General features: G+C 33.3%; 3 protein-coding genes across 28 annotated transcripts in view; 1 reads left to right on the forward strand and 2 right to left on the reverse strand.

The window, feature by feature from the left end:
- LOC125048473 (calcium-activated potassium channel slowpoke) overlaps nt 1–20,657 on the reverse strand; it is a 42,018-nt gene extending 21,361 nt beyond the window's left edge. For 11 of the 26 annotated variants that reach the window (XM_047647151.1, XM_047647146.1, XM_047647148.1 and 8 more), the window contains exons 1-8: nt 19,822–20,656; nt 4,267–4,328; nt 4,171–4,176; nt 3,740–3,836; nt 3,205–3,316; nt 2,535–2,686; nt 1,341–1,508; nt 284–375 (exon numbers count right to left, since the gene is read on the reverse strand). In XM_047647151.1, the coding sequence (XP_047503107.1) occupies nt 284–375; nt 1,341–1,508; nt 2,535–2,686; nt 3,205–3,316; nt 3,740–3,836; nt 4,171–4,176; nt 4,267–4,328; nt 19,822–20,139 (1,007 nt within the window). In that variant the 5' untranslated portion in view covers nt 20,140–20,656. Of the gene's footprint in view, nt 1–283; nt 376–1,340; nt 1,509–2,534; nt 2,687–3,204; nt 3,317–3,739; nt 3,837–4,170; nt 4,177–4,266; nt 4,329–19,821 lie in introns of all 26 variants that reach the window. The other 15 variants (XM_047647147.1, XM_047647149.1, XM_047647140.1 and 12 more) reach the window with 5 other exon arrangements.
- Nucleotides 20,658–24,379: 3,722 nt separating this feature from the next.
- LOC125063535 lies at nt 24,380–27,144 on the forward strand. The gene is made up of 2 exons (XM_047670030.1): nt 24,380–24,967; nt 26,067–27,144. The coding sequence occupies exons 1-2, from the start codon at nt 24,615–24,617 to the stop codon at nt 26,977–26,979; spliced, it is 1,266 nt and encodes a 421-aa protein (XP_047525986.1). The 5' UTR covers nt 24,380–24,614; the 3' UTR covers nt 26,980–27,144.
- Nucleotides 24,979–27,263, reverse strand: LOC125063536. Its single transcript, XM_047670032.1, has 2 exons — nt 27,131–27,263; nt 24,979–25,966 (listed from the first exon to the last, which is right to left on the reverse strand). Exons 1-2 carry the CDS (start codon nt 27,261–27,263, stop codon nt 25,038–25,040), a joined length of 1,062 nt encoding a protein of 353 aa, XP_047525988.1. The 3' UTR covers nt 24,979–25,037.
- Nucleotides 27,264–27,437: the final 174 nt, after the last annotated feature.

A 27,437-nucleotide genomic window follows, 5' to 3' on the forward strand; every position in this document is an offset into this window, starting at 1 on the left:
AGACGCATGGTAGAACACGCACACGGGGCGACCGTCTCTAGGGCGTGCGGCGAGTCTCGCCCTCGCTGCACGCGGCCGCGGCCGAGTGCCGGGGGGGCGAAGGCTCGTCCTACGCCCGTCGAGGGATCGCCGGGTGCGCGCGAGTAGATAACACAATACATCTGACGGCACTGAGCAAGCTTCTGATGATGATATCACATCGTCTCTGAGATTGAGCGAGTCATGCCGCGGCACGGCGAGTGAGTCGCTTCCTCTCATCTCAATCTAAACATTAAACAGATACCTTTTTCCATGTTCACGCTTCAGCTCGCCACTGTACTTGGACCTACTTCCTACCAGCTCTATAATTTCAGGAATACTACTAGCGAACATTGCCTGCAACAGACCATGGCGTCGATCGAGGAGTCTGCGCGCGGACACCATCGTGTGGTGCACGACAATGTCCTCGAGTCTCGGTAAAACTAGATGATACAGATAAGTGTAGCCGGTAGCGGAGCAAAAATAAAACATAAAGGATTGTGTTGTCTACCGGTGATGTGAGCAACTGAACACAGCCAGGCACAGGTGCGCATGCAGAGACCGCGAGGTGGGTGGGGGGAGGGACGCGGCGCGCGGGGGCCGGCCGGGCGGCCCAAAGCGCCCCATTGCCCGAGCCCATGGGACTGACACTCCATTAAGCTTCAATGTCCGGAAGCAAATTCGTGGTCCAACAAAGCAAAAGAAAACAACACTCATGCAAAGTTATCACGTGAAGCTCCAGAAGATGAGGTCTCGTAAGCAGTTAGAAGGATCATGTTTACGCTATCCCCGAAGAACTTGCCACAGTTTATATTGTATGTTTTGTTTCCAGTATCCCCTGCACTCTGTACATGCTCGAAGTCCGAGGAAAGTAAACGATATCAACGAAAACAAAGCAGAAGAACTTCGTAAACAATGTAAACATGAGATAACCGCGAAATCCTAGGAAGTTTATAAGAAGGTTTGGTTTGTTTATTGAGCTGCTCCCGTTATCGGCTCTCGATCGAAATATTTTTCATGCTCTAAGTGCATTCAGGCCTATACCATACGAGCTGTGCGTTAAACGTTACTGTATCTACCAAGTCCCTTATGATAACGACATAGAGATGTCATATATGTATGTATTTCCTTTTGCTTTGTTATTGAATAGCTTACGCAAGGAATAGCAAGCGATACGACATATTGACGTTCAATTCTATCCAAGAATAGATAATATTATGATCTAATACTTGCGGCTCCTTGCAAAGTCGATCTTAATACTCAGAGAATTTATTGTATTAGGTACTTATATCTATGAAAAAGACAGAAAGAATGAAACTTACCAAGCCGACGAGGAGGAAAAAAACCAAAAATGTTCTGCCAAGTACTGTTCGACAGAACACATCACCATAACCTACTGTGGACATTGTGACTATGAGAAAGTAAACACAAGTCCAGTATGACAACGATTGCGCATTCTCGAAATCTAGCGGATCACCAGAATTTTCCAACTGTAACAAAATACAGTAGGAAAATTAACAGCCATTCGCAGGTTCATTTTTGTACATTTAGCAATGAATTAATATTTAGGATTCATTGCATATTTACATACATAATTTACTTATAAACCAATTCTTCTACTTGCACTTAGTTTTGAAGCTAGATAGATTCATCTATTAGTCAAAATGTCGGTACTTGACTAAGTAAAATAAATCAGTGGCGCTTCAATCTTTTTACATCTGGGCCTCAGATTTCTGTATCTGTTTCATGATCATTTGTCAATCTAATAGGCAAGTAGGTAATTAGCCTCCTTTGCCTAACACACACCGTCGACTTTTTGGATACAAGGCAAGATTTCCTCACGATGTTTTCCTTCACCGTTCGTGCGAATGTTAGATGCCCACATCTACAGGAAGTCCATTGGTGCAAGCCGGGGGTCGACCCTACTACCTGTAGGTCTATACTGTACTTGATTAAATGCGAGCTGTTTTTAAATAGTACAAATTGAACTAAATATAAAGATTTCAGCATTATAACGACATTCCTGCATTACTTATTCCATTACGACTTATTCCATATTGCATATTTGCTATGATAATATTGAAATATGATTGCAGAGACTACTGTCCGCTATGCAAACACTTCACTTGTTTGCTATGCCATTTACTTGAATAAAAGAATACCCAAGTTTTCCATAACAGTATTAATAAGCCCCAAAAGGTCTTTAAATATATGTTACATGATAAAAACTGTGACTATTAAAAATAGCATACATATTTAGAATCTTTTATCAAAGATCTGTAAATTAACATGAACATGAGAAAAACTGTATTTTTTAATTTTATGAATAATAAAGTAGATCGTATTTAGAAGCTTAAATGGTCATACTATCGTACGTATACTTTTATATTTTATCCTGTAGATATTGTACTGTTTATGAAAATGGTAGTTAGAAATTATTAAAAAAATATTTAATGTTTCTATCTACCTTCATTTTCTTAATAGAAATCTAGCCATTAATGACATGTACGACTCACCAAATGAATAATACCGGCTGCAGTAAGCCACACTGATATAAATATAGAAACTAATTGCGCCAACCGAATTGAGCTTGATGTCTTTAATATATTGAGGTACTGCAAAATATCAGGCACGGTCATTAAGCGTAGAGCTCGGAGAAACCTTAGCCCTGAAAGTGAAATTGTCTATGGTTATTTTGTGAAACAAAAATAAACTTTGTTGTGCGAAACAAGAAACCTTTACAAATTTTATTTAACAATATAACATCTTGCTAACAGTAATTACATATCGTGTATGCTGTGATAGGGATGGTCTGTGGCGTCGCGAATAGTCTATGATTATTTTGTCATTTAAACGTTTGAAAAAAAAACATAAAAAATACAATTCAAACAATTTAAGTGATGAAATTTAGTGAAGTGAATTTAGTGTCGCCAAATTAATGAACATACATATTCCAAATAAGTCATGACTTAAAGGTCTATGTTACCAGGTCATAAAATTAAAAAAAAAATTAAACGTTTGACAGCCATGCATTTAGAATAAGCGTCTATTTGAATATTATGTATTATAATTATTGTGTCTGAGTGTGGTGTTATATACGTATACTGTGTTCGATTTTATTAATAGTTAATACTTTGAAAAAGTATTTTAATTGGTTTTGCTTAACTGAAACCATCTCATCCTTACCTATCCATGTTCTATCCAGGTAAATTGATACAAATGATGGGGGTATCGTGAAATAATCTACAAATGAATACATCTCGAGCATGAACCACAGTTTGTCACTAGCTGCTATAAACTGAAACAGAAAACAATTTTTATTATTAACTACCCTCATTTCATATTGTAGTATTGGTCTAAAGGATAATTTAAGTTCTTAGCTAAAAAGTTAGCTGACTATAATGTTGCTGACATTTAGGCTAAGATTTGAGTTGAGTATATCCTGTATGTCAAAAACGTTTTTGATTTTGACATATGGCAGTCATAGTTCGCACAAGTGTCGACTTTGAATCTAAGTCGCTTTTATTTAAAAACGATCGATTACAATTCATCTTTTAATTTAACTTAATTTAATAACAAAAAACATTCAAGTTTTACCAGAAATTGTCCATCACCACAGCGTAATTGTATTACTATAGATACAGAAACTTGCCTGCATGTGAGTAACGGAATGTACATTACGCTGTTATTCTCCTTCATTTAATACACATAAAATACTTACTCGTATAAAAAAGTAGACCATAAAAAATATGTTAAAGGCTAGGTCAATTTGCTGTGTTATATTGTCACTCCATTTCTGACATCGCTCCACCTCCTCACTGAAAGAGACAATTGTTATACCACCGTATTTTTTTCAAGATTGGTCACATCGAACGATCAAGGCATCTAACAATATCAGCTGACATATACAAAGAATGCGACAATAAGAATAGAAATATCCGCAAATGGTTAGAAAAATTGTGACCTTAATTTTAATATAATTTCGTTTTTTATCGTTAAAATTTAAAAAAAGATCCTACAACTAATCTGTCATCTGTCACCTGTCACAATTGGCAGTTAGATAATGATATTTCTGTTCTCATTTCAAACGCACATTTAAAGCACAGATCTATACAGCAAATGTTACGAGTAACACATTCGACAGTCACTCACGTATTCCTTATGTTATCAGCATTATTAAGATATGTATTAATTAATAAGGCTACTTTTAAAGAGAATATCATAGAAAATAATTGAAACGTTGATTACCTGGATGCGTCAATGAAGTAGATGATGAGCGATGCTATGCTTAGAATGAACACCAAAACTACCTGAAATGATACAAATTCACATTAATACTAATACAATGTTAACAATATAGTTGGCCACTAAAACTATTGTAGTAGATTTGATAGACCAAAATTTAAAAAAATTCTAACGTAATAAGTCTTTAATCTTCTTGGTGGAAAAAAATTAGCATCTATTTTTCTTTATTAGTATGTTTGCTTTTTAGGCAAGTAAGTGATCAGACTGACATACGCTGTCTATTTGTTGATGTAAGTAACGCCCGGATAACTCACAATGTTTCACAGAAAGAAATATCTATAAGATTAAAATGATCAATGCTTTTACAAGTAATTTAAAATTTCGTGTTAATTAGTTTATTGATAAAGTGTTCACGCAGCAAAATAATTTTTATCTTGGCGTTTTATTTTTGAAAATTCATACAACCTTGAGGGAATATGCAAATCGCACCAGTGTATGCCCACGCACGTATCTCATTTTGCTTTATAGGAGCGGAAAAATGAGACAAAATGACTCAACTATACTATGTTCTATATAACGTGGGCGCTATGAGTGCTGAGGGAAATTCTGGTTCCATCTTAAATAGAGGGCATATGTGGCTTTTCATTTTAAATATTAAATGATAGCGAGTATAAAAAATATTGAGTCAGAGCGAGTTTTCGATTGATAAGTTCTTGTTTGCAGTTTTTTGTAACGAATTCCAAAGCTTATAAAAGATATAGATGAGGAAATACAAAACCTAACATAATTTTATGTCGAACCATAGATTATGTAATTTCAAAACTTCACAAGAAAATGTACATGCCAGAACCACCAAGTGGATTATATTTATGATTCTGGGTCTGTTTCTGGTCTGGTAGACTTTTTGTGCCTGACGCAGTCGATTTTTTGGTTCATATACCATGGAGGTTCTCACAGAGGACCACACAAGTATTAACAGCGCATTCGGAAATCCATTCGTATCGAGCCGCTATCAAACGCAGTCCTCTGGGTTAAAACTAACAGTGCTTTAAGAATAAACAATAGGAAAATTCCTTTATGGGTGTATGCCATGAGATCAATTGCATGAATAATATACATCATTAGTTCGAAGGTTGAATGCAGACATAATTTTAAATTAAATGCTACATGATATCAGGAATAGCTTTAATCATACTAATTGATATTCAACGTGTTCTATTGTTTATGCGTCAGGCATTATTGTCCTTCGAGTCATCTTGAAGGCTGATGTAAGCTCTATTTTTACTCTAAGGCTTCATTGAAGCTGTTTTGCTGACAAATTATTATAATAAGCAGGGCCAGATTTAGAGGTCCACGCCTCGCCTTGCCTCGGGGCAACAAAGGAGTGGAGGCCCAAATTATATTCCAAATAAAATGGAAAAAAAATTCAGTCGAGTTTTCAAATCAATAATTTTTCGTGAAACCAAGTAGTCATTTAGTAAATTTTAACAAATATATAGAAATATATCAAAAGAAAAACTGTTTACTAGTCGGAATTTAAAACATTCTTTTTCCAGTCTTTATTTTGGGGGCCCCTTTTCTGTTGAGGCCCCGGGGCTGTAGGTGTTGCTCTCCCCTAAATCCGGTCGTGTATACGAGTATAGGTATTTTTCGTTATGGTTTAAACAGCGATAATATATAATTAAAGTAAGAACATTATTCATTGTATCTAACCTATGATTATGAATTAAATGTTAAATGTAATTAAATTATTTAATTTAATTAATCTTAAATGAGTATTAATAGTAAATACAATAGATCAAAGATTAAAATACATTTCCTCGCTCTATTGTTTATTGGTTGAGCGTGAAAAGCACCAATCTGGCGTCTACGAGGCGCCAACTTAGATCATCAAATTTGTATTATGAATGAAATATTGTACATAATATAGTATAACAAAGTGGATTAATGGGATAGTAATGCTTTTTATTGATGAATTCAATCTCACTTGGGGAAGTCTTTGGCTTGTTCGGCATCAATCATGATTTTAAGTAATTAATCAAATAAGTATTAGTTTTTCTTGAAAACTTAAACATTTTTGTTATTTAAACAAGCCTTTAATAACTTGGACACGCTTGAGTGATCGAAGGTAGATGAAATCCATCAACGTCAACACCAGCTTTTAAAATTAGTTTTTAATGACTACCCGCTTTTATTTTTATAAAAATTCACTTTGAAAGGCTTCGATTTTTAGATAAAATATATTTTTTTGGCATTAATACGATATCGTGTTTTTGAATGGATGTAAAGTTTGATTATTAATGCATATTAGATTGTGACATCACAATCCAATTACATTGGTATAATTGAATTATATGGACTCGCGGGGCCATCTCTCCCTACTCGCCTTGTTAGATGGGGTTTCTTATGGTCAAAGCCAGCTTATTATAAAGTAATACTCTTACATGTGTTTAAGACGTCGTAATTCTTATAGTCTGTATTATACGGTTCAGTGAATATTTTTAAATTTTAATACTCACTGGCTTTCCATCAAATTGTTAGACTAATGAGGGTAGACGGTATCTTAAGTTGACTCATACAGTAGGTACTTACTTACTAAAGTTAGTTTTAACTTAGGAACCTATGTACTGTAACTGTTTACAAAATTATAATCATGGTATGTGGCAGTTGCTGTGTAATTTGTCGGGATACATATTATATAGATTATTTCGCACAGTGAATTCACATTGTGTATATTATGTGTTTAATTTTATACACTTTATTATATGTGCTATATTTTTTCTCGACATTATCGTATTGGCATAGTCTGAAATAAATAAAAATAAAGATATATTCTATGAAGGAAATATTATTTAAAATACTTCAGTGAATTGGTATGGTGCGAAATTCAATTACGTTTTTTTATATGCAGGTCCGTGCTTAAAATATCCTCATACTACTGAATGTATACAATATACAACGCAGTATATAATATAAGCTTTTGGATAACCTATTAAAAGCTATACCAATTATTATGAATCAAAGGCTGAACTTAAGACTTAAAATTAACCAATTTAACTCAAAACATTGATTTATTGTACAATGGAGCAAAACGACAAAATAGAACTACTTTCCGCGTAATTTTTATGTGAAGATTTTACGACTTTCTGTTATTTAATTTACTAATATTAGTTCGAAAGGTATTACCGATAATAAATCTATCAATGAATACCGTGATAGCAAAGTTTCTTTTTTTCAGAAAGTTTTTTTCAAAAAGAATAAGAGTATTTTCTAAAAATAAAGACAAACATGGGGTAGTGTGCAAACAGCACATTAGCCATAATTTTCACGATCTCGAGAGGAAATCCACCACAAAAAACAAATAATTCGTATTTTTTCTCACGCATTCAGCGTCATAGAAGTAATCCCATAAATAGCCTTTCCATCGCTTTTTATAGCTTTTTTACGAACCGGTATCACGATTGAATCGTATAAATCCTAATGATTTCGGTTTGTCGGTACTAAAACGGTAAGAGATTTACCGCCTTTGTTGACCGCGTCGTAGGCAAATTATATTTGTAATAAATGGCTGCGTTAAATTCGGATATTTAACTTTTACGATAATCTCGTAATAAAGACGGTACTAGTAAGTTTATTGTTCATGGTAAATTATGATAAGGTTTGTTTGAGAAGGCTATTTGTCAAATGTCAAATCCGGACATTTGAAGCACTTTAGCCACGCATATACATAAGTTATACGTTACAGGATGTTTCATGTTGTCAGTTGTATGTTTTATACAATTATTATTTAAAAATGGTAGGAAGTACCTAATTACACTAAACATTTAAAAAAATCTAGCGATTAGTAGAATCGGTAATTTAAAAATAACATGTTCAATAAGTAGAACAATTTAACCTATACATTTAGTTTCATTCAACTGAAAAAGCCCTAAATTATGAGTATTTCATATTTCAGAAACATAAAACTGAGGCCCAGACCTAAAAATGTTGTAGCGCCAATAATTTTTGTATATGTAAATCGGTGGCATTAGCATTAGATAATGGTCTAACTCGTAACTCTTAAGTACTGCTAATCTCATTATTATATAACGGAAAGATATTAAAATAAATGCTTGATCGTTGATAATAATAAAACAAATTGGCATTGATAGAATTTTAATTTAAAAGCTACATCGCATTTTGCTATAGTGATATAGAAGCAGTCTTCTGAAAGATCAAACGCCAGTCCCAACATTTCATCGGATTCAATCATTCGTGTTACATTTGAATGGATTTAGCATATATTGTCGCCCTTTTGATGTCAATACATCTGGGTAGTATCGGCATATGGGTTTATTTAATAAAGATCGGAAATGTTCATACGAAGAGTTGAGGCGGCAAAACTTAAATTGAAAGGCATGTTTAATAATAACAATAAAACTTTATTCATGCTAGAAATATGGTTGTGACAAATTAGATCTTACGCTAAAATTACAATTATTTCGTGGTACATGGTGCATGTTTAAAACAATTTTTGAAGTTATACTTCTTTTGGCGCGTTAGGGAAAAATGATGAGTCTATTCTTACGATGCGCGCGCAAACCGTCACAAAAAACCGACACCCTGAAGTTAGCTATAGTCAACATTTTAGTTTTTTTATTGCTAGCGTCATTTTTTCTACAAACGTAGAATAAAATTTTTGAAAAGATTTTTATCTTTATACGCCAAAGAAGTATAACTTTTAACGCGTGTACATAAGTACAGACACTTTTTTTTAAAGAGAAAGTAGTTTGAGTCCAAATATCCAAACAAAAGATGTATGAATTTTTTTGACACAGTTTGTCAAAGTACCCACATTAATAGTTAGTTTAAGACACAGACGTGAACATTTAGGCTAAGAAGTTATTGCGGTATTACCAGCTATATTAATTTAAAGTTTTATGCTGGCATTTGTCCTATGTGTTTGGGCTGAATATATCCCGTCCGATTAGTGTAGCCCCAAAGAAGCGTAATCTTACCTACCCTCAAATACATCAACTAAATTATTCCCAAAATTGTAGGCGTATTATCTCGTAATATCGTCACTTAAATATAATAGCATCAATGTTTCGCTCGAATTCGCCTAAAATTATTTGGAAGGAATCCAAGAGACACTCGGTAGATCGATTAAGGCTGTATTTCGATTTTATTTCTATTCGATAAACAAAACTCGAGATTGAAAAGTTTCAAGAATAACATTCATGCGAAGTGCAATTAAGAGAAATTGTTAAAGCTGGGAGAAAATATTACATTACATTTTTATTTGAATTGAGAGGAAATAATATTTCACTAAGCGGACGTTTGCTTTCGCCGATGTTATAAAGCTTCGCTGGTGCATTTTAAATTTTGTTAAAGGGTCACCAGAGGTTATAAAAGTACAATTAGTTCGCTACTTTGCCATTGTTACGAAACACTTTTCGTGTCGTGACTTTTGGAACTGTAAACAGATCAATAGCCACATTTTTCAAAGGAATACCTATTACTTCTATGAATTTATTGTAGTAATAATGTCTACGATACAATACAGACACGAAATTATTAAAGGTCAAATTTTGTAATTACTATTAACAGTACCAGCGCAAATTACGTATAGATCTTGAAACATTCTAGCTATGGAAATTTCGATAATCGAACCAAGATAACTTGTATAAACGAAACTGGCGATACGAAAACACTGTCATAAAATTGATGGATATATCTTTTGATGGATCTTTAGATTATATTTTCGCAGTGTATTGATGTAGAAATATATGAACGAGTATATCGACAATGATAGGCGATGTCGCGCGATGTGACACGGCCGCGACAAATTTAGAACGTGTAAAAATAGTACCCTCATACTGTGGACACTGCGCATACAACTCATAGTATTCATAAATAAAATGCGGTCTTGGTACTTCATAGGAAAATATACGCTCATAGACTAATTTAGAGCTATTTTATATAGAATTTTGTGGACCTCGGGTGTATATAAAAGAAATGTATTACCTAATATGCCGTGAAAAGCTAGATGATCGAAATTTTTTATGGTAAGAAAATCTTCTACGGCAAGCATAAAATATTTTATCATAAACAAACTATTTATTAAGGATTTCACAAATTCAATTTGAACAGTCAAATGCAGTCTTACTATTGAGGATTATGTTTTTTACTTGATATCAGAAATCTGTTGTTTTTGCGGGGTATTTAAATCTGTAGGTACATTACATAATATTAAATAAACTAATGCTATAATAATGTTTGTGATGTATTAAATTATATGTGGATTGTAAAACAGTAATAGTGTATATAATATAAAATATATAGCGAATATTGTAGAGAATCTTATACATCAAGTATTAATTTATTCATATTGCAAATTTATTCACATACCACACATTTTATACGAAAAGGGCAAATAACTAAGTCGTTATTTTAATACATGCGTACTGAAAAGATGTGATCTATCGATTCATTGCGAAAAGTTCAGTGAACTTCGAATTTGTGATATTGTAATCGGGCGTCCATATCTAAGGAACTTTTATTTTTATCTAAAATATTATAAATCTTAATTTCTCTACAAACTACTTTGAAAACAAAAAAAATAAGAATTCTTATAAAATAATAGAACAAGCTCGTAACTCAACGAGTGTAATTGCACAGAGCACTCCATTATTAAGGCCACGCCTCCTAAAATGTAGTATTTTCTCGATTCTTAGGAAGAAAGCGTTTCCCCAAAGACATGACCTATTTTATAAGAATAGTTTTTCGGCGAAGACTTGCGGTCAATCACCTCCTTAAATATCACTTAGTGTCGAAGACTCATACTAGGTATTCATGAATTGTGAGCTAACAAGAAACGTTTAGCGAACGATATATATCGATCGATACCGATGCGCAATTGAGAATTGTCATTTATTTGTATTTTATGTACTCCTAAAACATACGTTTTACATGTGAACGGTGGGTACTGCTGAGCACTGTAACATTTAAACCGCTTTAGATTTAGCGTAGGTTTTCCAAACAGAGACATGTGACCCAATTTTTTATTGACCTATTTCTGTGACGAATGCCTTCGTAGGCAATTGATAAAAGCCAAGTGCATACTTATCATCCCAAGGGTATATTATTCTTGCGCTGATAGTATTGTAAAAATGTTAATTTCACTTGATTGTATTAGATAAAAACCTTTTCAGCGTTAAAATTCGCGATCTAATTAATAATTTTGGAGAGGAAAATTGGAATAGTTCTTACGAACTTATGGTATTTTAAATATTACTTACGTTAGGTCGGCATCAACAAAGACTTTGCATAACTTGTAAGTGAGGCCGTAAAGAGAACAAGATAAAGATAATTTTTTTACAAAATCCAGAGATGGAAAAACTGTATAGGTGACTTTTTATTGCTATAAAGAGCACTTACGAATTTAATTTAATATATACATAATGCGTGTGTGTTGAATAATACGTAATAGTAATTAATAAAGTTTTATTAATAAATCTTACATATTTGAATGCGCATACGAAAACTACTATTGAGTATCTCCCAACATTAATTTATTGTCTACTTTCTTTTCTTTTTTTTGTTTGAATATATTAATATTAGAGGGTATGGAGTTTTCATAATTTTAAATAGCAAGTATCACGTGCGGTTACATTTCAAAACAAACATTTTATAAATACTCATAAAATTATTGTATGTAGACGCATGGGGACAGCTGACATGGCGACGAGCCAATGTAAAACTGTAGTATGCCAAACGTGGATTGGTGACGAACATATCGGAACTCAGTAGGAAGTCACCTCGTATCGATTTAAGTGCCTTAGTACGTGTACTTTGATCGTAACAAACGACATAAATCAAAGATACAGTATAATAAATAATATACAAAGTTGACACCGCATAGGCTCGCTTTCCTTGCTACTTTTTGAAGTGAAACTTCTTTATCGGCGTTGGATTGAAACTTCTTTATCGACGTATGGGAGAAATTTTGTAGCAAATCGTCATGTTTTTCGGTTACGCGCCATCTTTTTCTTGTCCCTACCATGGTTGATCCGAAGAGATTCGAAGCCATTAATAACATAAATATATAATAACGATAATAATTCTATTACAATTAATGAAATTCTGTATATGTAATAATCTCAGTAGTAATAAGGTAAAATGAAATAATTGTATTTGTATTCATGTCTATGATAATAAAAGCCTTTTGTTAAACTTAATCTAATTTAACTTTATTTAACCAATTTCTGTAAAGTTGCATATAGTAGATCATTTTTCGAAAAATAAGGTCATAAAGAAGTTTCACTTCTTACGTGTGTACACCTAGTACACGCACACATTTTTTATCTTTCTCTTTTCCTTTCATTATGCCAGCATAGGTACTAGTCTGTAATATAGGTAGGTAGGTACTACTCTTCGGTAGTACTTGTTACTAATAAAGAGTCCTGTCCAATTATGATTTCTAACATATTGTGTTGTCTGATTATATACTCTATAAAGCCAAAAATGTTGTTATAGATTAATAACACAATAATTAAATCCTCAAAAATCAAATATTCTTTATGGGATTCTTCGATGGCCTATGACAAATTTTATCGTGGAAAGATTAAACATGAAAAATTAAATTTCGTTTGGTAAACCACTCCCAGACGTTTGGTTTTAAAATATCAATTAATATCGATAAATTTTAATATCGACCATTTTCGTTGCGTGTCTATTTTTAATTGTGCAATAAAAACATATTGATTAATTGCGTGCAGCGCGAGCGGTGCGTTAGCGTTCTAGTCTGTTTTTAAAGTAAACAAATTTGAAAATCGAACAGTGTTTGTTAACGACGCGTCATAAATGGCGACAAAGGCGTTTTAAGCGGCTCTAACAACCGATTAAGCGAGCCTTCAACCCTTTCCACGGTTGTGTTTCTTATAGTAGCGCAACTCCTGTGAGCCGCACAAGTGCCGGCAATCGATAGGACTCCACCCATTGACCTATTTACAGGGATTAGGGGCGCTTCAAGCTTCTCTTGCATTTTTGTCAAAACGGCTAAATGCGCACACATCTGGAACCTAAATCTAAGCTTATTTTAAATCGAGAATAACATTTTTACAACGGTTTTAAGATTTGTCATATAGTTTTGGGTTAATTTGGGTTTTCAAATATGTCACTACTACTGTGCTTACATATTCCCCATCACATCACATACCCCATCTGGTTTCCTCTATATACTATATATTGTAATGTATTGTATTGTATCTTCTGTCAATCCGAAGTAGTGGAGGCCTGATGACCTGTAACACAGTTACTCTTACCTTTAGCAAGCATCAGTCTCACACAGACTTGCTTTTTCCATTAACAGAAGTAAGAATATAACTGTCACTTGCCTATGTTCTAAGTTTAAGTTTTTGTGAGAAAAATAAATAAATAAATATTATAATCTGCAAAGTCGTGCCAAATACCGATGTCAACGTTGACATTTATCCTTGGAACTATCACTTCGCCATACTTGGTTTACGATCGCATTTGGAACTAAGCCTACAAACGCGACTCGTAAAATATTGTAGTTTCCACGTGATTATAGCAGTTAATTTTAACAAGTACAATTTATCAGAACACCATTTTTATATACTTGATAGTTTGGTAAACGCACAACGGACCCGTTGAGAGTCTAAGTGCGGAAACTGAGTCCACAAACCAATAGCTAACCATAGCAATAGCTTGGTCAATTATTCTAAATCTCAAAAAAAATCGAAGCAAAAATTAATTATTCAAAAAATTCAATTATTAAAAAGCTTTATTATTTCCACCAATTTAATGAATTCAATCCATTAAATTATACTGTTGCATTGTTTTACAGATACTGGTTACACCGTTCCTGCGCTCCTAGGTACGAAAATAGTTCAATAACATCCAATAAAAGAAATCGTTTTAAGTCGCAACATTACAATTAATTATAACTGTTATAAAATAATGAATGATAAACCAAAAGCTCGAATTATTCTACCGTATAAAAAATAAACCTAGTGAATTCAAGTTGTTTTTGCTAGGCTCTATTGCAAGTCCACTTGTGAGATAAGAGCCAGCACTGCCTATTTAAACCGTAAAGCTTTAACTGCCGTCGGCTTTTAGCGGATTTTAACATAATTATTAATTGCAAAAAAAATATTGTATCTATAATATAAAACAGCAGATTTTAAAGGCCTTTTGAGGATTTTTGAGTTTACTGCAAACAAGTCTAATTTATAAATGTATTACCAACCTTAATATTACCCTCGTTTTATTTTTTAATTAAATAAACGTAACAAAACATTATTTAACCACTTGAGGGTTGCGAACGACCAGTATTTCAATGCCTTTTGCCTTTTTATTTTACCCTTAGTGTGTAAAAGATTGTGTTGTATATAAAGTGATAGAATTTATAGCAAGAGTAACGATTTAAAAAAAAAACTTTCAATCCGGCGTTATTATTGCTATTTATTACGTGTTAACGTTGTTAGTCCATGCGATAAGTATGACCATATTTTAAGTTTCTAACCCTTTGACATAGGCTCTGCAGTCAGGACAAGTAGTTTCACGTTTTGAAAAATTTGGCGAAGGAAGAATAATTAAATGAATTTTACACAAAGTAAAAAATAACTGACCTTATGATAGAAAATATGCACGTTTTAGTAAACGTTATTTATTTAATATTTTGTTTTTATAGATATAAATAAATGTATTTAATGAGAAATATATATAATTATTGCATAATGCGGGTAGCTAATAAAAGTATTAACATTTTACAGTCAAAATTTATAGCATACTTATCGTCTAATTTTATTACTACGAGTCTACTCGCTGAAAATAACATTGTTTTTGATACATACAAATCGGGAAAGTAGTTCCGATTGTACTGTTTAATCAGTTTTAAATAAACGATGGTATAATAGCTTTATATAAAAAGGTTTAAATATTACTTAAATAGATTACTCAAATCACTTCTAACCGTGATTTTCTAATATATGAATTTTTAGGAAATTATACGCTATTTACCAATTTCACGCAAGCGAAGTTGTAGATTGGTAAATTGAATAAAAATGTGGTTTTAGTCTATATCTGTTCAAAACGCTAACGCATTCTTGATATAGCAAAAACAGGCTTTCAATTACGCGTGAATCTAACATTTTGTTGGTAGATAGTTCCTTTTAAAATGTGCCATTCATTCGAGTGCGAGGCGTTAAATAAATTAGCTACCCGCATTGTACATTATTTTATTTATTTAAGACAGATATTAAAAAAACAAATGTGTTTTTCAACTTTATATATTTATTTAAATATTCGAAAGTATTTTATTCTATTACACCCATAAAAGAAAAATGTCTTCAATTGCGTCATTTTTAACTTCCGAAAATGATTTTGAAATATTATCATCTTAATAAATAATATATATCCTATACTTATTCAAATATTATATATTGGGAGATTTATTGCCAAGTCTTGTATAACTAAGGAATATTTTAAAGTGTTGTTCGACTATTCGCGTGGACTATATATTATGTATTAATCAAGTTACTGTTTAGTGTCATTCAATGTAAGAATTTACAAAGATTACCTAAGTTTTACCTATGATTACTTCCTAGTGAACTTAAAAACTTCGTCTTCGTTTAATTTGAAAAATAATAGTTTATTGGATATTCTATTTATCGAGAACGTTGCGAGTTATAAGATCAATGAGATTATTGTTCACTTAATATTATATTTTATTTCTTATATTTATCTCAGGTATTAAGTGTTTTTTGTAATTACAATAGACCAAGGCAAGTTGCGCATTCCAGGAAACTTCCTCCATAAGATTAATTCCTTTACGTATTGATCTTAGACCTGCCAGAACGTTACCTTTGATAAAACTTATAAATATTTTTTTTTATAAATGCCAAATAAGTTTCTGTTATGTCGTGACGTTTTGGGTAGTATCAACGAATCTATTTTTTCCATTTAAGCACCATTTTCAATCGGGAAGTTGTTGTTTTGGCAAACGACAATATTTCCTTGCCAATGGAGTACGCAAACATAGATAGTATTAAGCTGAAAAGGAATGGAGTATATTTATACAATCGTTTTATCTCTGTCTAGTAGAACCGTACGGCGTACATATTAATTATTGAACGAAACGAGTGGGTTTCGTACTAATATGATATGAATGTGAAAAATTATTCAGCATAAAATGCACTAAGCGAAATGGTTTGATATGCTATTCCCGTGTACGGAAAAATATTGTAGCAAATATATATTTTTTAAATAAACAGCGTATTTTATAAGTGTATGAATTAAACCAATTCAATTATTGATTTTTAATTGATGACATAACATAACCCAGCCTTAGTTTTGATATAAATACAAAGTTACTGAGTTACTCGCGTGAAATAAAAGTTTTTAATTCAATCTAAGATAACAAATATTTGATTGGAGTTTCATAAATTTCGTTTATCTTCAAAGTTGAAGCAAACTATACAGTAATAAATGTCGTATAAAACTAATTAATGTGTTTTATAACGGAAACACTAGATTTATAAGCATTTTAACGGAATATACACTTTGGAATGTCTGTAATTATAACAATTAAATTGTCATAAAGATATGATTGGTTAAAATATATTGGTATGTAAAACTAGGTATAATGGTAATAGTATGTCTAGTCAGATCTACAAAATTTATTACATCATCGATGCAATTACCAAACGCTATCCTCTTAAATAAAACAAATCAGATTTTAAAACCCAAAATTGAATTATCAAAATCACTTTATATGTAGAACTATACAAGTTAAAGTTACTAAAATAAACAAGACAGGTGAAGTGACATGCCAGAAATAGATTTGATTCCAATTCCGGTAGCTTAGGCATAAAGGCTGTCTGGAACGAAATTAGACACGTAAAATCAATTTGAGACCTCTCACCTATGCGACCTCAATATAAAAGCATTAATGTTTAAAAAGGTGACCGCTTTTAGAAGGAATCACGTTTTATATTCTACGATGGGACTTTAAAAGCCATTTTAATTCTTACTTTTTATAAATTGGAATTAAAAAAAATTTATGCTTGAATAGTTTAGTGGTATTGCAACAAATAAACTATTCCTAATCGTAATCCTATTTTCATATTTTACGATACTTATCTCCAAGTGCCTATTGCTAGCTTAGTACTTGCTTGAAATATTACGGGAGAAGACAGCTATAGTTTCTAGGTTTCTTGTTCATTTTATACCATTAATTATATCCGTTTAGAAAAGCAATACGAACACCATCTCAGTACCTTTCTGCAGTGCCGCGGTCCGTTCAGATGTATATATATATTGTTGTTGTTTTTTTAAATTGTTTAAATTCCCTGATAATCACTACATAGTATAAAACAAAGTCGCTTTCTCTGTCCCTTTGTATGCTTAAATCTTTAAAACTACGCAACGGATTTTGATGCGGTTTCTAATGTGATTACATTTTCTCCGCTTAAATTGCAAACGCAGGCTGAACCCTACGAGATTTATCAAAAAAATGTACTAAATATATATACTATATATATGAATATTATGTAATAGTACATTATTTTACAATACTTTGTACACATTGAAAAGGTCGATGGTTTATGTCTATATCTTATGGATATCCCACAATAACATTTTTTCAACATTTTTCTTTGAAAACGTTATCAGTTTTTCTGTAGTGTATTTAGTATCAGCATTGCGCCCGTGCGAAGCAGGGGCGGGTCGCTAGTATTATATACATTACACGTTGATTTGCCGACCTATTCTTATCTAGTTGACGTTATCATTAAATTACGTAAGTACCTGTTTCGCGACCTGAAATTTGTCTTTCTTGGGTACCCTTTGGTGCAGTAATAAAAATGTTGTAAGCAGTTTTCGTAACGAAGATCGATACATCGTGAGTCGTGAACTTTTTAACGCGTATATGCTTTAAACGAAAGCTCCAAGAATGGTGACATGCAATGAAAAATAATTAAAATTTATTAAGGAAAAGTCATAGATGTGAAAGTGAAATATACAATAAATGTCGAAAGTTCCCTACACACTTAAAAGCGCAAAATATAACGCGTCTCTTTGCAACTTGCAATCATTACTGAAATGTATGCCTCTATTTTTAATTATTTTCACTGAATGAAATTTTTGTGTTGCATGAAAACTGACCTACATTTTATGCCGGATCGATTTAGGTGATTCCTTGGTAACAGATTATTAAGAAAATATAGTAAAGTTTGAGGAACAAGTATTTCAAATTGATAATTAGGTTACAGCTTGGTATATATCCCTTTTGTAGTATATTTTACAAATATTTAAAGTCATCATACCCTTTATAAATATGCGCCCTTTCATGAGTTACTTCTAGCTGTAATAAAAAATATAGTATTGTCTTTGATTAACATAACCTTTACACATTTAAAGAAAAGAGCTACCGGAATAAAGCACGCGAAACGTCGGATTAATTTAAAATTATGTCAAATAATTGTAAATTTATAATAATACATAACTTTAATCCGGAAAAAGCTTTTTTCTTTAAATAAAAAATATGTTTAGTGCCACATCACAGACACCAAATACGTCACACACTTGAGCTTTGATGATTAGGCGCCCTGAAGGGACTGAAAGCGTTTGAGAGTAGAAAGTAAAATGAAACGTTGAACTAAGGCCTATCGATAACGAAATTAGGTCAGGGTCCATTGCTCGTCACATACCGACTGTCAGGAATTCTTATTTGGTTAGCGTTCGATGGATCGCATGCGACCGCAATTATTCAATTTGGTAACTATTAAATATTCAAAACTGACGTCATTTAAGACAAGACAATCTGAGTAATCAATGATTCAGAGATGGAGTCAAACGAACCGGTTTTTATTCATTGCATTTAATTATTCATGCATCTAAAGATACGGTAATGAGATATGTATTCCAAGTGCTTTCAGTTAATTAAATGCCTACATTATAATTCTACCTTAGCCTGGATGGTATATAAATAAAAGCTATCTCGTACATAATAAATAAAGAGTTCGCGCTTGCGTCACTATAAAATGATGACGTCACGGACGATACATAATTCCTGCCTTCGCTAGATAACTTAGCAATAGGCGCCCCTATTAATAGGCCAATTAAATCAATCCACAGCTAACATAGTACTTACATAAGTAGTCAATTGCACGTGTATTGCGAAAAGTTTTATTAATTATTTTTCGACAAACATCTTGTTCGTTACCTAAGTATATTATGTGATATATAAAAGTTGAACTTATCCAATATTATACTACGGTATTAATTAACTTTGTAAATGAATATGGTTGTTAATATTTATTAGCAGTTAAGTGGGTACGAAACAATAACATGAGATCCCAAATTGTACATTGTTTAATTTAAGGCTAATCAATACCAGGTAGTACTATATACCTAATGTTTCAATGAAATGTAAAACTTTGGGTGAAATTTAATATGAAGAAACACAGTATTCTTAGTCGCGGAAAATGTAAATCGATTTTCGCGCTTTTTATCCGCGGTTAATAAATAATGGTATATTGAAAATGTACTTACCAGTATACGTCCAGTGGTCGTTTGGCCGGAAATAAGTTCGCCTGCCCAATCCTTGGCCTCGGTCATAAAAGTCCCTTCGAACTCCTGTTTTCCCTGGCGGGCCGCCTTCTGCTCCTTCAGCTTCGGGTCGTTGGGAGACAGCTCCGGCTCCCGGCGGCAGCATACGAAGGCGCACAACCGACATAGCAGCACCACCAGGAGGCCCGCTATGAACGTGACGATAGAAGATAGGAGAAAGCACCACCATTTTCGGACACTGAGGCAGTCGTCGTCTTCAGGTATCGGCGCGGTTGTCGCCTCTTCCTCGGACGAAGCCATTCCCCGAGGGCGCGAGGCATCCAGGCAGGCGCGCCATGCACGTGCTGAGGCGCGCGCGCTCGCACGTCAGCCCGCGCACGACCGAACGTCGAGCGAGGCCGAGGGCGAGTGTTCGCCGCGCTGCCGCTCGATGCCGCGCGATCGATCCGCGCCTGCGCGCCCGCTACCGTCCGCTCATGCTGACCCGCGACCCGCGACCCGAGCTTATCTTCTCTCCCGAAATCGTCACGCTGCGACCTCTACCCACCCCGTTTTCGATAAACACCTTGAATGCCACTGTTCCACCTTGCGTCACGTTCGATCAATCTCCCTTTATTCTGGGAACGCTGCTATCCTGCTGTGTTTTCGCTTCTCGTTCTAATTCAAAATATAGGTCGGTAACACCGCTGACACTTAATTTTTCTTCGCTTTAATGAAACGGGATTTTATTTCGCGTTCCAATGTGTAATATCCTCGCCTAGGTCAAACTTGTAGTGACTGCGCGTTCGTTCAAAGGCTGTCAGCGAACTGAGTTGCCAGTTGCCACATGCGGGCCGAGGCGATTAAGTGGAAGGTTTACTTTGTGGGCGGGATGTCTATGTTTCCTAGTTGAATGGAGTACTACGCCCTCTATGTGGCGCTTTGTGCTACGAAACTCGTAGACGTTTAGGAAACAGCTACGATTGTGAGAACGTGTCGTTTTGTAAGGACGCAGCAAAAGCCTTTGTTTTCCAGCTCCCATTTCCATTGTTATTAGAGTTTGAAACGTGGAATTTCTTTCTGTAGGTATTTGTAATGCGACATTAACGTAATAGCGTGTTTTTTTTAACTTTTTAAAATGAGACAGCATATATTTAAGTCTTTTTTTTATTCGTAGGTTTAAACTAAATATTTTTTATACGAATTATTTTAAAATATAAACGATTGACGAACAAGAATTACAACTATGTATAACAGTTGCAATTCTTTTTCCAATAATTTTTTTGGATTATTTATGTATGAAGCAATTTCTTAGCGGTTTAAAAAACACTACGTTTATTTACACCATGACGTATATATAATGATACCAGATAAATAAAATACCAGTATTGTTCTGCCAATCTAAATTATATTCTTTATTAATTCATGAGGGGCCTTGCCACATACAGGAAACATAACACCAAGAAATATAAATTCGAATGTTATGCATGCAACGTCTTACTAGTCGTGATAAACTCCACATTTAACTATGACTCTGGAATTATATATACTCTTCAACAGCGTCATTGGAAAATCGTAGAAAATGAATAGATTAGAATAGGTTGATTACCCCAAACTTTTATCAAAATTTTAATTTTGTGTACCCTCTAGATTCACAGACATCCCAACATTCCATTTGTCCCTCCTTCCCGAATCACGCATTTTGGTCAAAGCCCACCGATGTTCAGATTGGCATTCTGATAAACGAGCTAGGTCTGGATGTCCATAGTTTCTCCCCTCACACTTTAAAATTGATTTTCGTGTGGTTTTTGTAATTTTAATAGGTTTGTTTAATATTAGTCTCTTCGTGTATGTCACGTTATCCTAAAGGTGCTTGTCGAAACCGAGTAACCTTAAGTTAAAATTAACATAATTACAAGCGATTTTCTACAAATATGTTATGTAAATAAAAGACAGGACACCAATGATATAAGTTTTTTTTCTAAGATACATATTACAAACAATATTTTTATTAAATTTATATATAGTAAAATTACATTATTTGTTAGAATTAAATTTATTTGGTTAATTTTAAAGTACATAAAACAATTAGTACATACTTTCTACAAAATCATCTATAAACAGTATAATTATATTTGCATAAGTGATCAAATCTCTATTTAATAAGAAGAAATGTATAGCTTTATATATAATAGCCTAACAGTCAATGCACGTCATGTTACCGAGTATCGATTCTTCGTAAACTTTATTTAAAGACGTTCTTTAATTTGAGAAAAGAGTTTAACGTATCGTAACGCATTGAATATTAAATGTTTGACAGTTACGAAACAGTTCATCATGGGTTTTCATTTTGTTTTGGTTTTTTTTTCGTAAATTTTCCAATATTTTAGATATTCTGCTATTCGGCATGGAGATCAAAATCGAACAAATCGAAAAGCATGAAATTAAGCCATTCTCGGGTTATAAGTGTTCGAAGAAACCCGACTTTGTGTGATATATTAAGAAAATTACCAGTCATCAAGCTAAATTCAACTCATTTATTTACCAAATTTGAATATCCATTTCAATTGTAAAAATCAGTAACGGCCAATACTTACTAAATACATTTGAATGGTTATGTTTTGTGGCATTTAAATCTAGCATTTTCTCAATAACGGCTATATCTGCTTTAACAAGACAATATTACTAAGCTTTTACTAAATGAACCACATACCAACAAAGAGCAAATCACAGGCACTTATAATCTGTGTAACAGTCACTAAAACCTAAATATGTATACCTTATTAATAATATTATATTAGTTCTTTTCTGGCACTGTTTCTCCGATCCACTGTAAGTACGGAGGGTTTCCATTTTTTATAGGCAATGAAATAACTTCACAAACCTCATATGGATGATTTGACCGAACAAAGTCTGTTAACTGATCCACAAGCGATGTTCGTGTTTTAATCATTAGTAATGCCTGAAACAAATGTTTGAATAAATTATTACTTGATAGGTACCAAATTAAAGGATATTTTAATGTCCATAAATTATATGAAGACAAATTTCAAATTTGTGTATTTGTTTCATTGTTTAATATGAAAAAAACATAATTATTTAGCTGAATAGCGATTGTTTAATATAAAAAAAACATAATTATTTAGCTGATTAGCGTTGCTGGCCGTGGTAATGGCGTAAAATTGATTAAAGCAACAAATGCAATCTGAGGCCAAGACCCAGATTAGTAATCATTATTTAGCCATAGTACTACATAGCATTTCAAAAATGTTCAACCTGTATGTATGTGTTATGTTGGTACAAGATAATATTTGTCTATTAATTATTAAAAATAAGTTGGGGTGCTCCTTTTCTTTATATCTGTTTAATTATACCTTATTCAAACTTATTTTTATATTCCTATCAAATAACTTATAATTGCAGACAGTTTAGTATAATTACTTTAATTATTGTATCTTAAAGTATTTGAAATGGCCTGAACACTTGAAACAGGTAACAAGTCCAAATATATTCCCATCAAATCATACCTTTATGTTTTGATAGGAAATGATGTAAATAGACCATTATAGTTTCTAACAGAAATTACATTAGTAATTATTAAAAACTAAATGATGTTACCTCATTATCTTCATTTATTTCATTTTTCCATTCATAAATAGATGTGATTTGTGGTATAATATTAACACATGCTGCTAATTTATTTTTAACAAGCCCATGTCCTATAGTTTTCCCAACATCAGTATTTGGAACCGTTACATATGCTATGGAGTACTTATCTAAAACAGTATATTATAAATGAAACACAAATACTTTAGTGATGAATACTACATATTATTCTGCTGCTAAAAAGTTCCTGTGAGTTACATTTTAAACATCACCAGTTCAGTTAACTAGGTGCGATCATTATTTTGTACTACCATTACCAATAAATATGTATGTCATACTTTCATAGTAGTCTCACTAGTCCTACTTCAAATAAAAAGGAAGTGTTTATATTTAGAAGTGTTATTACATTAGAACATTTCAGGTACTTATTTATAATACATAATAAACATATTTTCTTAATATTTGGTATTAGGGTAGTTTTAAAGTATCAAAAACATACCGGTATCGACACAACCAGAGGACATATTCTGAGCCAAAGTTATGCAGGGCCTTAAAATAGTGAAATATAGAGCTAATATATGCTTCTTCCTTAAATTAACGAGCATTACTAATTTAATAATTTTACAATACTTAGCTCGTTTATATTTTGTTAACTGATTGTTCCTTTTTTTTTTGAGTTTATGGCCTGGTAAATGGTAATGGAGGAGAAAATGCAAAGCTATAACGCGTAGGAAATATAAATATCTGCGAACCTGGCTTAATGACGTCATACAAACTGGAGAGATAGCAAAAAAATTGAAGATGTAAAAATAAAAAATATTTTATTTGTGTACTTATTTTTATTGATACTCGTACCTACTTGAAATTTACAAATACTTATTATTTACATTATTTAAAATTCAAATTATTTACAAATTTACAGAGAAACAATAAACACTAAAATGCGATTAAAGAATAAGGCTGCCAGTCCACCAGAGCGGAGCGAGGCAGCGGAGCCGAGAAACGGACTAATGCGGAGTGGAGTTGCGTACTGTGACTGTCCACCGGAGCGGAGCGAGGCTGCGGAGCGGAGTGAGGAAGTAATGCGGAGCGGAGTTGCTGTGTTTTTCAATATGCGGAGCTAGGCAGCAAGTACGCGACGAGTGATTTCGAGCTCCCGGCGTGGGGCGATTGGTTTAATTCTACGCGAAATGTCAGTGATAGCAGACATGCCATCGAAAAAGTTGATACATTATTACCTTACATTGCTTGAGGAAGAAGAGTTGGAGTCAGAAGAAGCCGAAATACTTACCATATACCATTTGAACAATTCTATGAGGAAACATAGATTTTGGTTAAGAAATCATATCAAATATCGTTCAGAACACAGTGAATATTTTACTTTTTTCCAAACAGCTGATGAAGAAACTTTCGAAAATTCTTATAGAGTTTCAAGATGTACTTTTTATGAACTTCACTCCCTGATTGAACCATATATTCGGAAACAAGACACAAATTACAGAAATTCAATTAGTAGCCGTGAAAGATTAGCGGTGTGTTTAAAGTAAGTACACATTTTAAATCAAAGTAACTTTTATTTTTGCATACAGTTATAGAAGCCATGTTATATTAATTTAAAAATCGTAATCTGTCTCAAAATTGACCGCATTTTCATTGGGTTCTGTTGGCTCTGCTGCAGATGTTTCAATATCCTGGGTTGTTGGAATTTGTAAAGCGCTAGGATTAATGATACTAGTGTTAATATTATCTGAAGCACTAGGAATATTGACACTAGTGTTGGTATTATCTGAAGCACTAGGAATATTAAGACTAGTGTTGATATTATCTGAAGCACTAGGAATATTGATACTAGTGTTGATATTATCTGAAGCACTAGGAGTATCGATACTAGTGTTGATGTTATCTGATGTAGGTGTTGAGCCTGTAGAATAACCATAATTATTCGGAGAATACCAACTATGTTGAAGATTACTTTCTTCAGCTGACATTACCGCATTAAAGCAGGTTTTTTTAATTTGAAGTTGAAAATAATACGGCAGCTTTTTTGTCGATGCAGCCAAATTTAAAAAAAATAAGTCTATTTCATCGTATTTATCACTGGCTGACATCATGTTTTTAAGTTCTATCCGTTCTCGTTCCAACACTTCGCGGCGTTCTTGATTTTTTTTTAAATAATCTAGAATTTCATCGTTCTTTCTTTTTTTGGATGTTGATGGAAGAGATTCCGAAGCTGTTGGATTCTTAGGATCATCGGCAGAAGGAAGATTATTTGAATTTGATGGCAAAAAATTGCATGATTCCCGTGAACTCTCTTCAATGGTATTTGGCGGATTTGAAGTTTCGCTTACTGAGTGGTCCAGGGGCGTAAAATTTGTTGACCGGTCTCTGTTACTCATGTAAGGCAATAAAAATGACATGGCTTTTTGATATTTCCATTCTTTTCGTTGTTTTCTAGCCTGTCCACTCCTTGTTGCATTTTGTCTTTTTAAGGCATCCCGATGGTTATCTCTCAGTTGTTTCCATCGCGACTTGGCAGTTGTAACTGAAACAATCAACAAACACAAAAATGTATTACATGGTCTATTTATGACAAAAATATTACATCACTTACGCGAAGTACAATTAAATACGTTTTTTTTTAGGTATTTAGCAACCGGCCAGTCATTTACAACGATGGGAGAGAATTTTAGAATTGGATTGAAAAGTGTATCAAGAATTGTTGAGGAGGTTTGTGATGCTTTATGGAATATATTGCAACCTCTTGTCATGTCACAACCAACAGAAAACGACTGGAAAGAAATCGCAAAAGATTTTGATGAACTATGGCAATTTAAAAATTGTATAGGTGCTCTTGATGGCAAGCACGTATATATCAAGGCTCCCTCGAAAACCGGGTCCTCGTTTTTCAACTACAAAAAGAGATTTTCTGTAGTATTGATGTGTTTAGCTGATGCCAAAAGGAAAATCATAATGGCTGATGTGGGATCTATGGGAAGATTTTCTGATGCAGGAATTTTTGATAACAGCATTTTCGGAAAGAGTCTAAAAGAAAAGAGATTGAATTTACCTCAGCCGGTACCATTTTATCAAGGTGGAGCAAAAATGCCGTTCGTATTTATAGGAGACGAAGCTTTTCCATTAATGGAAAATTTTATGAGGCCTTACCCACGTGATGGACTTAACGCAGAAAAAAAAATTTTTAATTACCGATTATCAAGAGCACGTCGTATTGTTGAGGCAACTTTCGGTGTATTGACGAGAAAGTGGTACGTGTATCATAAAGATTTTGAATGCAAAATAGAAACAGTTGACAAGGTAATAAAAGCAACATGTGTTTTGCACAATTATTTAATTCAAAGACAACCTAATTATATAAACAATATTGAAAATAACATGGAGCAATCATTATTATCAGTTGGTGATATTATAGAAACACAACATTCTAGTAACGATGGTTATCAAGTTCGTGAAATGTATTGTTCATACTTTAATAATCAGGGGAAGGTACCATGGCAAGATACTCGAATTTTGAAAAGAATCTATAATAGTCAGTGATGTGAGACAGATATAGATAATTTGGCCAGCTGCGGACATTATTTAACTATTTAGGCTATTACATTATATAGGCTATTTTGTTAAATAAAAAAAAAGATATCAATATGTACCTACTAGAAGGTATTATAGAATAAAGATACATATTATTTACCATCCGATATGTTTGTTTCAATGATAATTTGGTCCCACGCAGCATCTTTTGTTTCGTTGCATTTGTAAAATTCTGAAGATGTGTTCCAAATGCACGGAAACTTTTTCACACTTTCAATAAGTTTTTCATCCATTATCTTCGGTCACATACGCACTGGTCGGAATACGGCGGCACACTGCCGGCGCAAAGTGCGCCCGCGCCCGCACTCGCTTCCCCGCTCCGCATCCCCGCTCCGTTTCCCCGCTCCGCATACCGGTTTTATATGAAATTTTAAACTAGCTCGCAAGTCCCTGTCCACTTAAGAGGA

Source organism: Pieris napi, chromosome 3 (assembly GCF_905475465.1).
Source record: "Pieris napi chromosome 3, ilPieNapi1.2, whole genome shotgun sequence".
Taxonomy (NCBI): Eukaryota; Metazoa; Arthropoda; class Insecta; order Lepidoptera; family Pieridae; genus Pieris; species Pieris napi.